Genomic DNA, 14,995 nt, shown 5'->3' with positions numbered 1-14,995 from the left:
CAAAGGTGGAGATGAAATCTCCAAAGCCTGTGTAAGTTAAACGAAGTTTACTGTCAGGTTAATTTTTCATAGCTGACTGACACCATTATTCTCCTGTGTGTACAGCCCACTTCAACAGCTTCAGGTGTGATGTCTGTGAAGACAACTGACCACAAGACAAAACACTGCTGATTGTCTAATTATTTTAGCAGAAAACCTGCCCACTTATTCTTATTATTCCAGCAGCAGCAGCCACACACAATGGCTGACTCACAGCAAAACTAACAAGGCTGCCTGGCAATTACCCAGCCCAATTATCCCACTGATTATAAACTGGGGGACCAGCCAGCTCCCATTCTGCCAGCACTTGTATGTAACACACCCAAGGTAAAATGCTCCTGCTGCTGCTCTCACTGTGGGCACTGGTGGTGACAGCAAAGGTGACAGTGGAGCACCTGTCAGACACCCCAGTGACACACATGGATGGAGGAAAAGCTTACCACAGGCAGCTCTACCACCCTGCCAGGGCTCTGTGCCTTCACTTTTTCTTTTAAGACTTCACAGCTCCATCCACAGAGCAGCCACTTCCTCTCAGAACACCCCACCCTGCTTTTTTACCTGCTACACAGCTAACTAAGATACACAAAGTTGAATAGGATGAACTATTTTTTAATTACAGGACGTAAGAAAAATTTTAAAAAAGAAAAAAAAAAAGGTTTTTAGCAGCCTTAAAAAAGGTTAGTGGCAAAAATTAGCCTGACTGGTTCAAAGCCCCAGGTTCCTCCCTTAGGAAAAGGCACATAAAAATAGTTTAGCTTTGATCTGTAATTAGCACACTCTGTGTTACACTATCCTATTATATTAAAGGCTTCTTCAAGCTACACTCTATCTTTTGAAGCTTTTTTTCAAAAATGAGTAAGGAAAAAAGCTAAGGTACAGGCGATACAGAAAGCAAAAAATAAACCACTGAGGAAAAAATATTTTGAAGCTTTTAACATATATCAATGATGTAACTTCAGCAAAGTGCCAAACTGTTCTATATTATAAAATATAACCATATGCTCAATAAAAATACTTTGTATGAGGAGGTTTGGCGTGGGGGTGGTGGTACTGGGGTTTTTTGTTCTTTAATTTAAATCTAGCAGTCATGGAAAGAAAAAAAAAAAAACACGAGAGACACGGATACTGCTGAAAGCCAAAAGAACCAGATTCCATGTTTTAAAATCTGCAATTATGGATCAAGGTAAACCAGTATCGTGAAAAGAAACAAATTACAGAAACGTGCACAAAAGACTGCTTTAAAAATCCTTTTCCCAAAACCATTTTATCAATTATTTGGACATAAATATATGTATAAGAAAAATATCAGAATTAGAGCCACAATAATTTCTCCCCCTTGAGAGTGTGTGCATGCAATTTTCAGTTCTGTTTTCTTTATGTTAGAAGACCCTTTACTCATTCATTCATGACACTCAGCTAATGAGCAGTTTGAAAATGTCTCTAGGCTTTATTTACTGTGCACTATTCATAACCTATTATTAAATATAAGTTTCAGGGAGGGATACAGTTTCCTAGTATGCATTGTTGGAATATCAAATTAATAAAATATCTTCACAAATGGCCTTAGAAATGATGAGGTAGTAATATCCCCATTTTACAGATTAGAATGTGGGCCAAGAATAGAGATCAAAAGTGTTAATTAATTCTGGCACCAATTTAAGCACCTCCTTCTCAACATATATAGCTGTATGAAACAGTCCATCTTCAAAGCACAGTTTCCACCCAGAACGAAGCTGTGAATGCTCAATACTTCTACTAATCAAGACTCAGAGTTTTGCCTTGAATGTCAGAAGTACAGAATAAGCAATTAGAATTATCCCCAAAAAGCAGTGGTCAAAGTGGTTTATTCAGTATCCCTTAGGTAAAAAACAAGTAAAGATGGTCTTTGGAAAAACCTTGAACTGTACTAATCACAAAACCTTTGTCTTTCAAATTCCCTGCCTAGTAAACAACTATTAAAGCAAAGAAGGCAGCACAGCTGCAACCATGTCTACACAGAGTAGCTGCACCCTTAATAGAGTGAAATCCCATCCTGTTCCCAGCCAGTCTGACTTAACCCATCAGGCTCTCCCCCTGCAGACTGTCAGTTTGTCTGTCTAAGGGATCCCTGCCCCATCTGTCCCATTCTCTGACAGCAACACATCAGCTCTGCTCCAACCTCCCTGTCCCCATGTCCAGTACTGGAAATCCCATTTCACAATTTCCCAGTACACCACTCATTCTCTTACACTCCTCAGCCTCTCCTCCCAGTGGTACAAATTCCCTGCCTTCTCCCAAACCCTGCCAGCCAGCCCAGGTGTGCTTGTCCTCCTCCTTCCCAGGCAGAGGCTCTCTCTGCTCCTAAGGATCACTTAGCTCCTTGTCCCAGCCTACTCCTCAGTCTGCCTTGTCTTCCCTCTTCTCCACATTCATCTCAGATTACTCCCTTTCCCAGGTTGTTAGAAAGAATATAAACACCCTCCAGACACAGGAAAGCTTCAGCCCATCCAAAGCATCTAGAAAAAGCTATTTCTGGCAGTGCCACTCCAGTCACCCACCCTACTCCAGGTCTAAGCACTGACAGTCACTCAGGTTGTGTCAGCACCAACAGACACAGCAGGTTCACACAGCTCTGCATGTACAGAAATTCTCCATTTCTGGAATTATGCTCCAGCAATTTCTGTTAAGGACATATGTTAGAAGAATTGAAATCTAGGTAAATTTTCACAGCCATTTCTGTAAGAAAAATCCCCCGAGTTTTACATTTGTTTCAAGGCACAAAGGGGCTTAGAATATTTCAGATTCAAAGGCTGCAAGATATTATAATGAAGCATTGGCATCCAACATTTCAGTAGGAAATTGCTATATTTTGACAAACTGAAAGCATTCTCACACAACTAAATATTTGGCAATCCTAGCAGCAAGCAGTTAGTCCTGCTGGACATGTGTGTGCATGGCAGAAAACAGTTTCTGCAACACTGCCATTCAAAATACACAGGAAATAGCATTTTTCCCACCAGCTTTCAAAACAGGAACACCAACTATCTCCTACAACTGCTCAAGTTTTAGATCAATGTTTTGGATAATAAAAAGACAGATAACCAAATAATAATCCTCAGTTAATAGCTGAGGGTTACCCAGAATCCTGGGAAGGGCATGTAAAATTTAACACCTGGCCTGCTAAATTCTGACACTGCACCTCTTCACTACACAGATGCTTCCCTAACTTCATACTCCCAAAATTCTTGCAAATATCACAGCAAAAGAAAATTACTGCTATTACAACTAAACAGTCAAACTATAGCTACCATGAGTAGCAATACTTATCAGAAAATCCTGCTTTCTGCCAAAGCATCTCTACATTTCTAGCACATTCCCAGGACAGCAATCCATCAGAAAACAGTTGGGAAAAAACCAAGTGACTTCTCCATTCCCAGCAAGACAAGCAGCTTCACTGCAGAGGTGATGGGCAGTTCTGGGCTCTGAGGCTCCCAGGACAGCTAGCCCTCCCCAGGTAAGCCAACCTCAGCGGGCTGCACACAAGTCTCAAACTCCAGAGCTAATGTACTTTGGCATGGGAAGCAGGGGCTGCATTCCAGACCATGTGGAGAGGAGAAACTGCCTGATGCAGTTTCATACAGTGAAGCCCAAAATATCTACCACTAGTGAAACATTGAAATTAGAATCCATGAGATTTCAAACAAGTCTGAACAGAGCTCCAGCTCCTGCAAGGAACAATTTAGATCTGCATCAGTTACTTGGGAAGAAGTGACTATTCCTTCATTTGGTCTATCCTATAAAAAAAATAAGTTCAAGGACAAAGAATTCACTGGTCCTAGCTATAGAAACTGGAGATACCAATAGGACTTGCATACTGAAGTTTTAAAATATTTGTTATTTTACCCAGCTAATTATAGTAAGTTTATCTTTATTTAAAGTTGAAAAAATACACACAAAAAGTGCTGTCTGAGGAGTGACTGAAGTGCCTAGGTGACATTTTGTACAATTCAAGTTCTTTTCCATCTATCTTGAGAAGGCTGCACACACATTTTCAACTTTTCAGATGAAAGCTTTTATGCTTGTTTCCAAAACATGATCAACTTCCTTAAGATCTGTATGACATATTCAGTTTAAAGTCTGCAATTTTTTTCAGTGCACTAAGATTATTTGCCAGAAGAGCCTAAAACCTAAAAATAACTGCAGAAATTAAATAGACTTTGAAGTTTAGTGCTGAGTTAAAAAACCTCCAGGATTTTAGTGCCTCGATAACATCCCTTCTTGCAAGCCTAGTAATTTTTAACCTTAAATACTATGCTAATTATTCTGCACAACAATTCAAGTTCTCTTGTTCCAACATCTTCAGGACAGACTTTATGAACTAGCTCTTTTTACTAAATTATCATGTATTTTCCTCATTCAATTAGTAGATTCTTCTTTATCTGTGGCAATTTCTTTATCCAATATATCAACTGCTGCTTGAAAACAAGAAAACAAACTAAAAAACGCACAGAAAATTTTCACTTTGTCACTGTTTGTGGCAGAGGAGAACCATGACTAACAAGAAAAGGGACCAAGCCTCAAACTTGCCTTACTACATATTATTGTATTGCAGAAGGAGGTTGTATTATGAGGTAACAGCAGTTCTCATGAACTACCCTGAACCTTGGCAGCCATGCACTATCACATGTTCTGCAGTGGAGACCACAGACAAACAACAGACCATGAGCAACTGGGACTTAGCACAATAGCTAATAATGATTTACTTGTGATATCTTGGAGGTAATAGTATCCAACAATCTAATTCACTGGCAGAAAAATCAAGAGTTTTTCCTTCTTTCACCATGCCCAGAGAGGGGTTACACAGTGTTGAGGCACTGCAGTGCAAAACCAACAGAGTCAAACACAAACATTTCCCCTCACTCATGTTTCCCTCTCAGTTTTACTGATATGCCAATATGCCACATTGAAGAACCCTAACAGGCCATTAAAAGCTGTACAGTAAGAAATCCTCAATTTTGAACTCTCCTGCTTTTGAGAATGGAGGCTATATTGAAACATCTCCCTGTGACAGAGACAATTAAAAAATAATGAAGGTAAAGTGGATTAAATCTGTGTATGTACATACATAAACACAGAAGCAGAGAGAACACGAAATACCTCTGCTTTCATTATGTGATATGTAAATGCCAATGCACAGCTGCTTTTTTTTGGACATACAGCAGATTCTATGAATTCTATTAGAATACATCTGAATGCACCAAGTGATTTTGCTCAGTTGCCTACTCAATGGGGACAAAGAGAGCATTATCTGCAGGTGACAAGAGGGACAGTATGAAAGCTGGGGCAGTAGGGATGTCGTTCATTAAGGGAAGAACTAAAGAATTCATTAAGGTGCACTGTGAGGCAGGCAGCCTTGTAAGTATTCTCTGATGTGCCAATAATGTCATAACAAATACCTAAGTAAACTAATTAAGCAGTTTTCCCTCACATTAACATTGGTTTTAGTGTCATTCAAGCTGTGGTCATTTACAATTTCAGAAACATCCTTGATCCCCTCTACAAATCACACAAGCCTGGTACCTAAACACTGTTCTGAGGGTGTCTCCACATTCCCCAACAACTTAGAGCAACATTCTAGGAAGAACACTGGAAACCAAAGCAGATTGTCTTGGTAACACAACATAGTTATTTACCTTAATAGTGTGACAGGCAGCCACTCTTCTAGGAAGATTCTATACTACTACATATCGTTCATTTTCCAGGCAATTTTTAAAATACATTTTTAAGACTGGCGAGCCCCACATTTAAACTCATATTGTCAAAGTAATCTACCAAATCATTTCCTCCACCAGCAGCATGAAGACAGTGTATTGTGACACCTCATACATATTTAATAATAGCCTGATAGGCTGTCATTAACATCAAACAGCAATCTAAGTTTGCTACATTAAACATGATCCCTGTGTTAAGAGGACAATCACAAAGTGCCTCCAAGATCGAGCCTGTAAGAAATACCCACCGACTTGAACAAGGTGTAATGAGGCCAACTGCACTGAAAAAGCCACACATTGGATTTAAAATTAAATAATAAAAAAAAGCAAGGGAAAAAAGAAAAAGCTTCAGTGGGTCATAAGACCAGACATGCCATAAGGCAATCTGTCACAGAGTACTCATATTAGTAACTGTTGTGTCAAAACTGAACATTCAAAAGAAAAGACAAACCTTCCTTTATGTTTTATGAAATGTAAGCCCACAGAATTATTAATTCATGAGATGAAGAAAAATATCACATTTGGCTATAAATATTAACAGATGCTGTCAACCTGCTTAGAACTAAATTTTGACTGTCCTACCTCACAATTATCAATTTAGAAAGGAATATTCTTCAAAAGCTCAAAAAAAAAAATCAGCATGAAAGTCATTAATGAAGAAATTAACATTCTCTATTCACGTAGGTCCCAAGCAAAACAGCCCAACTGTGTTCTGTGCCTGGTGCTGCTGAGTGAACACTAATGGACTGGCATTGTTTGTGCCCACAGTGGTGCTGTGCTGTGTTGACAGCAATAATGCTGGTGTGCACACAAGGAAAAATGCTGAAAGGACATACTATACCCAAGACACAGTGGAAAAGGAAAGGGAACAAGAGGAAGTAGTTGTCAAATGACAAAGAAATTTAAAAAGGCAGTTAAAACTTCACAGAAGTTTCAGAACACAGAATTTTATACAATGGGTCTTGGATAAATTTTACTGATTAGCTAAACAGGCATTTAAATATTTAAAAAAAGCTGAAAACAACCCATAATGCACAACCACATATCAGTAAACTCACTTCATGCCATCTCAAAGAAATATGGAATACATTTTTAGCAGTTCAAGATCTAGAAGACACTTCTGCTGTATGGTCACAGTTCTCTGCTTTCTCACTGCTATTACTGAGAACAGAATACTGGAGCACAAAACAGAATTGTGCCAAAATATCCAGAATGTCATTAAAATGGATTGTTCTAAATGGTGACAGTGCTTTTCCTTACAGGCTTTTTCTTCTTCTCCCCAGCACTAATATAACTTCAGTCTACTTATGGCCCCATCTGCACTTACATTCTGAGCAAAGTGTTAAAAATACTTACATAAGCCTCAATATTGGCATACACTAAAAAAAAAACAAAAGATCAGGCTAAACACCTTACTTTTCTCAGATCCTGACATTTTTATTGCATTTCACCCAGCGATGATCACACGGAATGAAAAGTCAAAGCTGAACATTACAAGCTCTTCATTTTTAAAAAAAAAGATAATCCCTACCTTTATCATTCTAGAGAGATCTCCAGCATCTGCTAATTCCAACACTATGTTCAGTTCATTGTCTTCAATGAATGAGGCATAATATTTAATTACATTTGGATGATTCAGTTGCTAAGAAAGCAAAATAGTAATTACATTTTAGCGTAGAGCACACCACATTTTAAGACTAACATAAGAAACATTCTTATTTAAGCAAACAAAACAACCCCTAAAATCTATTTCACTATGATACAAATTAGAAAAGTATATGCTGATAAGAAGCATTTACAAATATTCTGCAAGAACAAAATGGCATTTTAGGATCTACATGGTGACTGACACTGCAGTTTTAGAGGACTTTTGCTTCAATGTATATATCCAATAGCATGCTAAACTTATCTGGAACAGTGAAGCCAATTTCTGAAGAAAACAGCAAAATCAGTTTCTGAAGTCAGGATTTTACTGTACAAAGGACACAATATTTTAATTTTGGCAAAAACTTTTATTAGAAGCGTTACTCATTATTCTATCAGATTACTTATCAATATTAATTTCTAAAGTAATAAAGATCACAAAATTCTTTAAAGTGAGGCATTTAAAAACTCTAAGCAAAAAACAGTGGACACCTCAATTATGTCTATGAAAAACATACCACATTTTTTGATGACAGTTGCACATTTTCTAAACAAATCTTTTACCTTAAGAAGATCTATTTCTTTGATGCAGTCAGCACGGGCTTTGGCGTCCATTAAATCAAATATCTGTGCACAAGAGATAAAACATTTTTATTAAGTGATAAAAATATAGTAAATTGAGTAATCATTATCATTATTTCATAGCATCCATAAAGCAACCTGAATTATGCATTTCATGGCAAGATGTAATATCACAGTAAGAAATATTTCTAATGCTCTGATGCACTGATTTACTGCTGTGGCCATTCTTTTAGCCCCCTCATAGGGAACAAGTCCATTTTAAGTACAAGCTTTCCAATGACTTAATCGCCACCTCTACATATCTGTTCCAACACACAACAATAATTTAGCACACCTTATACATGCTTCAAATCTCAGGCTCCTACCCCATTCTGCCACACCTTTTTCACAAACTGATTCCTCAGTACTGAGCATACCTTTTTACCCCTTAGTCTTGCTACAGTCTTCCATTTCAATTCTAAAAAATGCATATTATTTTACTCTCAGGATCAGAACTTCATTGTCACCTCCAACTCCTTCTCCCCATTTCCTTCCCTTCAGCCAGCAAAGAGAAGTGACTTGGGTTATGCTACCTGTATTAGAGCCCTTTTTTCTAAGCCCTTATCTGTCACCTTGATTTTATAGGCTTTTACAGTTAGACATCTTTGCTCTTCATTTTTCCCCCCACTTCATATCTACTCCAGATTATTTTGCAATGTGTCTCATTTTTGCCTTCTCCAGTCAGCCCGGAGAATTAGAATTACTCTTCACTAATTTCACTTTTTGTTTGAAGTACTTTTTCCCGCCATTAGAGTCTTTGTCCAAATTCTACACATCTATATTTAATGTAATGTCTGTTTTCACTCCCTTTTTCACCATCTCTGGGTTTTCACTCCACTAATGTGCACCTCCATACACTGACTATTTCCCTCAAAAATGACCAAAATGCTACTTCCTCTGAGAATCCTTCCTCTCTCATTTGTGATTACTTTGTGACTTAACAAAACAAAAATCTCCAACTTCTTTGTGGTCTGCAAATTACATTTGAACTATCCAGAAGAATCAGACACCCTCAGCTTTATTCATCATCACAACACTTACAAAATTACCTTTTCCAGTTAAAACTGCTCACGCATATCATGTTTCTAAATAGTCACCAAGAAAAGATATATTCTGTCCTGTGAAGATCACAAAAGCTCCAAAAGCTCAGCTCCAAAAGCTCAACAGCTGACAACTTCTATTTAATATCTTGCCACTAACTCCAGAAACCAAAACATGGATTAACAGCAGTGTCAGTACTGAATGTCTATGAAGAGGTCAAACAGACTGCCTAACTCTCAAACAGATTGCCTAACTGCTCACACCAACCACACCTTCCTTCCCTCTCCCCAAAGAAGTTCAGACACATCAGGGAGTCTGCAGATGATTTGCTGAACCTCACCTTCATTTTCTACACCACTCTGCACAGTGAGTTTGTCATTCCTTTAATCAACTGAAAGGAGAGGGCTGGAAACCTCATGTATGGAGCACAGACCTCACAGAGCACAGATGTGCCCTTGACTAACCACTACTTCTCTTTACACATCCCATCTTCTGTCCTCAGAGCTGGTATCAGAAATAAGAGTCTGTAGTGGATACCAGACTCACTTTTTGAAGAAGGGAAAGAAAAAGTAATGCAAAAAAAAATTTAAAAATCAAATACCAGACTTGCAGATAGTAAGAAAAGGGGTAGAAGAGAAGAAAGAAGAAGACAAGAAGAAAACAAAACTACTGAACAAGAAAGAAAGGGAATAAGCCACCACACAATTACTTTTATACTAATTCCAGGATGATTGGAAATAAAGAGAGTTAAAAGCAGATATTCAAGCAGGAGACTGGGGGGGACCTAACGAACACATGTTAAATCACAAGAAAGGAATGCTAACACAAAGAAAAATAAAGCAATTTCACATGTAGTAGAAGAAAAGAGTACTACATGTGAAATTACAGGTACAAGTATTAAAAGATAAGTAACACAAATGAAAATAAAAAAGAGCTTATGAGTTCAAGTTGGAAACTTAGGAAAGGAGATGAAATAGCCTGTATCTGTTATAGATCTGCACTTTGAATGAAAAAGCCTTGCTCTTTAATAATTCTAACAACACATGAAAGTGCTAGGGTTTGGTACAGTCATGAAGGAGTCTAATGATTTTCCTAGGAAACATTTTAGTAAAACCTAAATATTACAGGTGCACATTAACTGAGGAAATACTGAGAAGGCATGAAATCAAATATTTTTCCTTATAACCTGAGAGACCAGAAAACGGAAACATTTATACAGCATCTCCCAAAAACAACCAATGAAACTATACCAGGAAGCAAGGGAAAAAAGGGAACAGGTACAAGGGAGCATCTTGAGGGTTCAATTTTTCTGAGTTCTAGACAACAGTGAGATAAGATCATTCCTTATAAGTGATACAGAGATTCAACTCCAAACACTCTGGAAAACCTAATAAAAACTGGGGACAGAATTCCAGATTAAAAATTGTACACAAACTATCTCTTCGAAAGATTTGGAAAATGACCAGAAACAAAGTTTCAAGATTCAAACCAAATGAGCTTCATTGTGTGACAAACAGGGTAGCTTGCATCTGTTCATGCGTGTTCCAATGTGCCAAGTGGCACACTAATATACCTATTCCAGGAACAACCCCTACACACCTAAACAAACAGGTCTTCCAAGAAAAGCTTTTTTACAAGCTAAGCCTCTGCTAGGGACATAATTCAGTACATCTCATACAGCAATAACAAAACAACAAAAATAAAACCCTAGACCCAGGCCTGTGAAAAGCAGAATCAAGGCACAGGAAAGAAAGACAAAATTTTGTTTGCATATTCTGGATAGTATTCCCAGTACTTCTAATTTGTTATTAAACAGCATGGAATAGACTAGACCAAGCAGCTGCTCTCCCCAGAGGACAGACTTAAGTTTTATAAACATGACTCCCTCTACTTGAGTTGCACTTCATAAGCATCTTTGGAAATTTGTCACAGCTTCAGCTAAACTGAGTATTTCAGAAATTACCTAAATTAAATATAGCAAGGCAGTAAAAATAAGTCTTATCTGATCCATACAACCACAAATACAGATGATCTTAAGATTTACTGTTTAGCATTCTTGTGGTGCTTAGATTTTGATCCAGATCTAACCTCAAAAGACTATAAATAGCATTTCCCAGAAATCTAGAACTTCAGTTTCATGGACATTAACTTCCTCCACCAAGATATTTTAAAGATAAACAACTAAAAAAAGGTGAAAATATCATTCAATCCATGGCCTCTGAAGAACCTCTGAATCACACCAGATGCAAAAAGCTTTCAGAGATTTTTTTTCTCTGAATAGATCATCTTCTATTTTGCCAAACTGCTGCAGTTCAGACCAGAGGATGCCAGTGTAACAAGCCATGTCAGCTCACACAAGGAGGTTACTGTAAACACAAGGAAAAAACCTCCGTGTTCTTCACCAGCAGATGACTCAACACTGAAGAACGTCTCACCCTGAGAAATGGAAGTGGCAAGGAAGGACTTGAAGAACACCCTTTCTGTGTCAGCACTGCACAGGGCACCTGGCAGCACTGAGGGCTGCTCAGCAGGACAGGCTGCCCTTGGCCTGTGGTGTGCTGCACACTGGCCATCAGTGTAACACTGCAGCCATGGGGCAGCTGGTGTGTGCTGCACACTGCCATCAGTGTAACACTGCAGCCATGGGGCAGTTGGTGTGTGCTGCACACTGGCCATCAGTGTAACACTGCAGCCATGGGGCAGCTGGTGTGTGCTGCACACTGGCCATCAGTGTAACACTGCAGCCATGGGGCAGTTGGTGTGTGCTGCACACTGGCCATCAGTGTAACACTGCAGCCATGGGGCAGTTGGTGTGTGCTGCACACTGCCATCAGTGTAACACTGCAGCCATAGGGCAGTTGGTGTGTGCTGCACACTGGCCATCAGTATAACACTGCAGCCATGGGGCAGTTGGTGTGTGCTGCACACTGCCATCAGTGTAACACTGCAGCCATGGGGCAGTTGGTGTGTGCTGCACACTGCCATCAGTGTAACACTGCAGCCATGGGGCAGTTGGTGTGTGCTGCACACTGCCATCAGTGTAACACTGCAGCCATGGGGCAGTTGGTGTGTGCTGCACACTGCCATCAGTGTAACACTGCAGCCATGGGGCAGTTGGTGTGTGCTGCACACTGCCATCAGTGTAACACTGCAGCCATGGGGCAGTTGGTGTGTGCTGCACACTACCATCAGTGTAACACTGGAGCCATGGGGCAGTTGGTGTGTGCTGCACACTGGCCATCAGTGTAACACTGCAGCCATGGGGCAGCTGGGGTGCTGCACACTGCCATCAGTGTAACACTGCAGCCATGGGGCAGTTGGTGTGTGCTGCACACTGCCATCAGTGTAACACTGCAGCCATGGGGCAGCTGGTGTGTGCTGCACACTGGCCATCAGTGTAACACTGCAGCCATGGGGCAGCTGGTGTGTGCTGCACACTGGCCATCAGTGTAACACTGCAGCCATGGGGCAGCTGGTGTGTGCTGCACACTGCCATCAGTGTAACACTGCAGGGATAGGGGAGTTGGTGTGTGCTGCACACTGGCCATCAGTGTAACACTGCAGGGGTGGGGCAGTTGGTGTGTGCTGCACACTGGCCATCAGTGTAACACTGCAGGGAGGGCAGTACTTTCATCACAACTGGAACACTTCACAGCTTTGCTGGCAGATTAATTCCACCTTCAGTTCCTATGACTCAGCAAGTCCAGCTGAAAGGTCAGCCTTTGCTCAGCATGGGTGTTGCACAGATCTCTCTCTCACACACACAACTTTCACTGCACAGACAATACCCCCAGGGCCATCAGCAGGCCACAGGTCTCGCCCACCCCAGACACACACTGCCCAAGGACCTGTAACCTTTTGTCCAGCCCTCCCTGGGACTGCACTCATTTTCTGAGCTTGGTTTTAGCTGCAGCAGCACATGCCCTGCAGCTGAGTGACTTAACTGCAACTAAGTCATTGCAGTCAAATGACTTGTGTCTAACCCAGTTTTAGATCCAGTTCGGCTCTGTGCAACTGCACGGCCTGGAGGAAATTACAGCATATATAACCAAAGCCTAAAACAACTTTGGATTTTTGCATAGGCTTGAACAGTAAGCTTTTGGATCAACACAAACTGACTGCTTGAAATCACCCAGTAAAAAGTCTCACATAAAGACACCACCAGCATCTTCCTCCCAGCAGAGCTCAGGTCACTGATGATGCTCCACACATTGGTTACTGGAAACCAGCAGGAATTGGACAACCAGTGTTATCATCACTGTAATTGGCTAACAATAAAAACTGCTGTATTTAGATTAGACTGCTAGGGTACTCATCAGATTAACAATAATTCCAATTCTTGACTCCACTTACGAGGTCAGGACCACAGGGTAATTCTGTTTGGAGGTAAGCTCCTCTAGTCAGCACCAATTCCACTCAGCACAAACTGCACAGTGTAATTTATTCTTATTTAAACTTTTAAGTCTTTCCCCCCAGTTTCTATTTTCAAGGACTATAATAAGATCAACATTTCTAAAAATGAATTAGGATTGTTTTAAAAAAACTAATAAGCAGCAAACAATAGAGTAAATATTTTTATGATGTGACAATTTTCATAAAGAGTGTAATCAAAAAGTCTAATAGTGGTAAGCTTTTTACTTTAGTTAGCAATTACTGTGAAACTCTTGAAAACAATTAGGCAAATACAGCTGAAGAGATTTAAAGGAGCATTTTAAAAGCCCTTAGCAGTTTTTTCCCCACTTAGCAAGCACACTGAGTGACATAAACCTTTTTAGCTCTCAGTTTTTCATTTCATCCTTCAATCATCTGTGTACAAAGGGAGAGTAGAAGGACAAAGATATATTGATAGTTATCACACTTCTGTGTGCTATGCAACTAAGGGATCTCTGGTAACTTTGCACTCAATCTCTTCTCTAGTACCTTCATGTGAGCACAGATTATAGCCTTTTCTTTCAGCATTCCAGAAATGTCAGTTGTAAGTACTGTCAAGAGATACTGGTATTTTTAGAATACTTTCTAAGCTGTTAAAAGCTTCAGAGAGGGAACTGTTCCTGTGCAGATGTGTAAACTAAACAGAGGAGTTGCAATACTTGAGTTTAACTTCCTGAGTGAAGTTCTTATATACACATCCCCAGAAAGCTACAGGCATAGCAAAAAGGTTTAGAACCACATGGAACCACCTGATGGAGAACATCAAGGCCTAGCTTCTAAGTCCAGACTGTACCTGATCAATTACCAGCTACCAACCAAATTCATCATCTGAAGTGAAGAGCCAAGTTGGGAATCTACCCGACTCCACTTGCTCTGGACCATCACTTTTCCAGATTTTCCTTTTCAGCATCGAAAAGGATAAATTTAAAGATTATAAACCTACATCCGTACTGTTCAAAATTCTGTATACAGTAAAAAGAGCAAAAAGCATTTCCAAGCCAAATCACAAGCATGACTGCTGTAACATAAACCTTCAGAGAAGCAAGCAAAATAAAGACCCAAATGCACAGAAATATTAAGAGATACAATACTGAACAGCAACAAGCATTAGAGTATTTTGCCACCACAGCACTGCTGTGCTGAGACAATAGTGCTTCATAAAGTGTGAAATTACAAGTGCTTTTCTAAGATTAATTAACTGTAATTCAGGCCTGAAGTAGCAATCCACTGACAATGTACAATGAATAATGAATGTACATCCTAGATAAAAGGATTCATTGTCTGAATCTCTAACATGGGGCCTCCAATTCTGGAATGAAAGAAAAAGAAAGATGGAGCAATGTAAGGCAGAAGTGCAATTTATCCGAAATTTTGTTGAAATATGCAGCTTTACATACTTGAAATTTTGAGTAGCTAAGGTTTCCTTAAAAAATAGCTCCTAAAGTGAACTCATCCAGCCTTACAGTCAC

At 39.7% G+C, this 14,995-nt stretch overlaps 1 protein-coding gene across 1 annotated transcript in view; it reads right to left on the bottom strand.

The window, feature by feature from the left end:
• Positions 1 to 14,995, bottom strand: part of NEK7 (NIMA related kinase 7) — a 68,136-nt gene that overhangs the window by 33,717 nt on the left and 19,424 nt on the right. Inside the window, 2 exon segments of the mRNA XM_077182093.1 lie at positions 7,321 to 7,431; positions 7,998 to 8,060. Coding sequence (XP_077038208.1) covers positions 7,321 to 7,431; positions 7,998 to 8,060 — 174 coding nt within the window.

The sequence above is a fragment of the Agelaius phoeniceus genome, chromosome 8 (assembly GCF_051311805.1).
Source record: "Agelaius phoeniceus isolate bAgePho1 chromosome 8, bAgePho1.hap1, whole genome shotgun sequence".
Taxonomy (NCBI): Eukaryota; Metazoa; Chordata; class Aves; order Passeriformes; family Icteridae; genus Agelaius; species Agelaius phoeniceus.
This window is presented reverse-complemented; position numbering and strand designations above follow the sequence as displayed.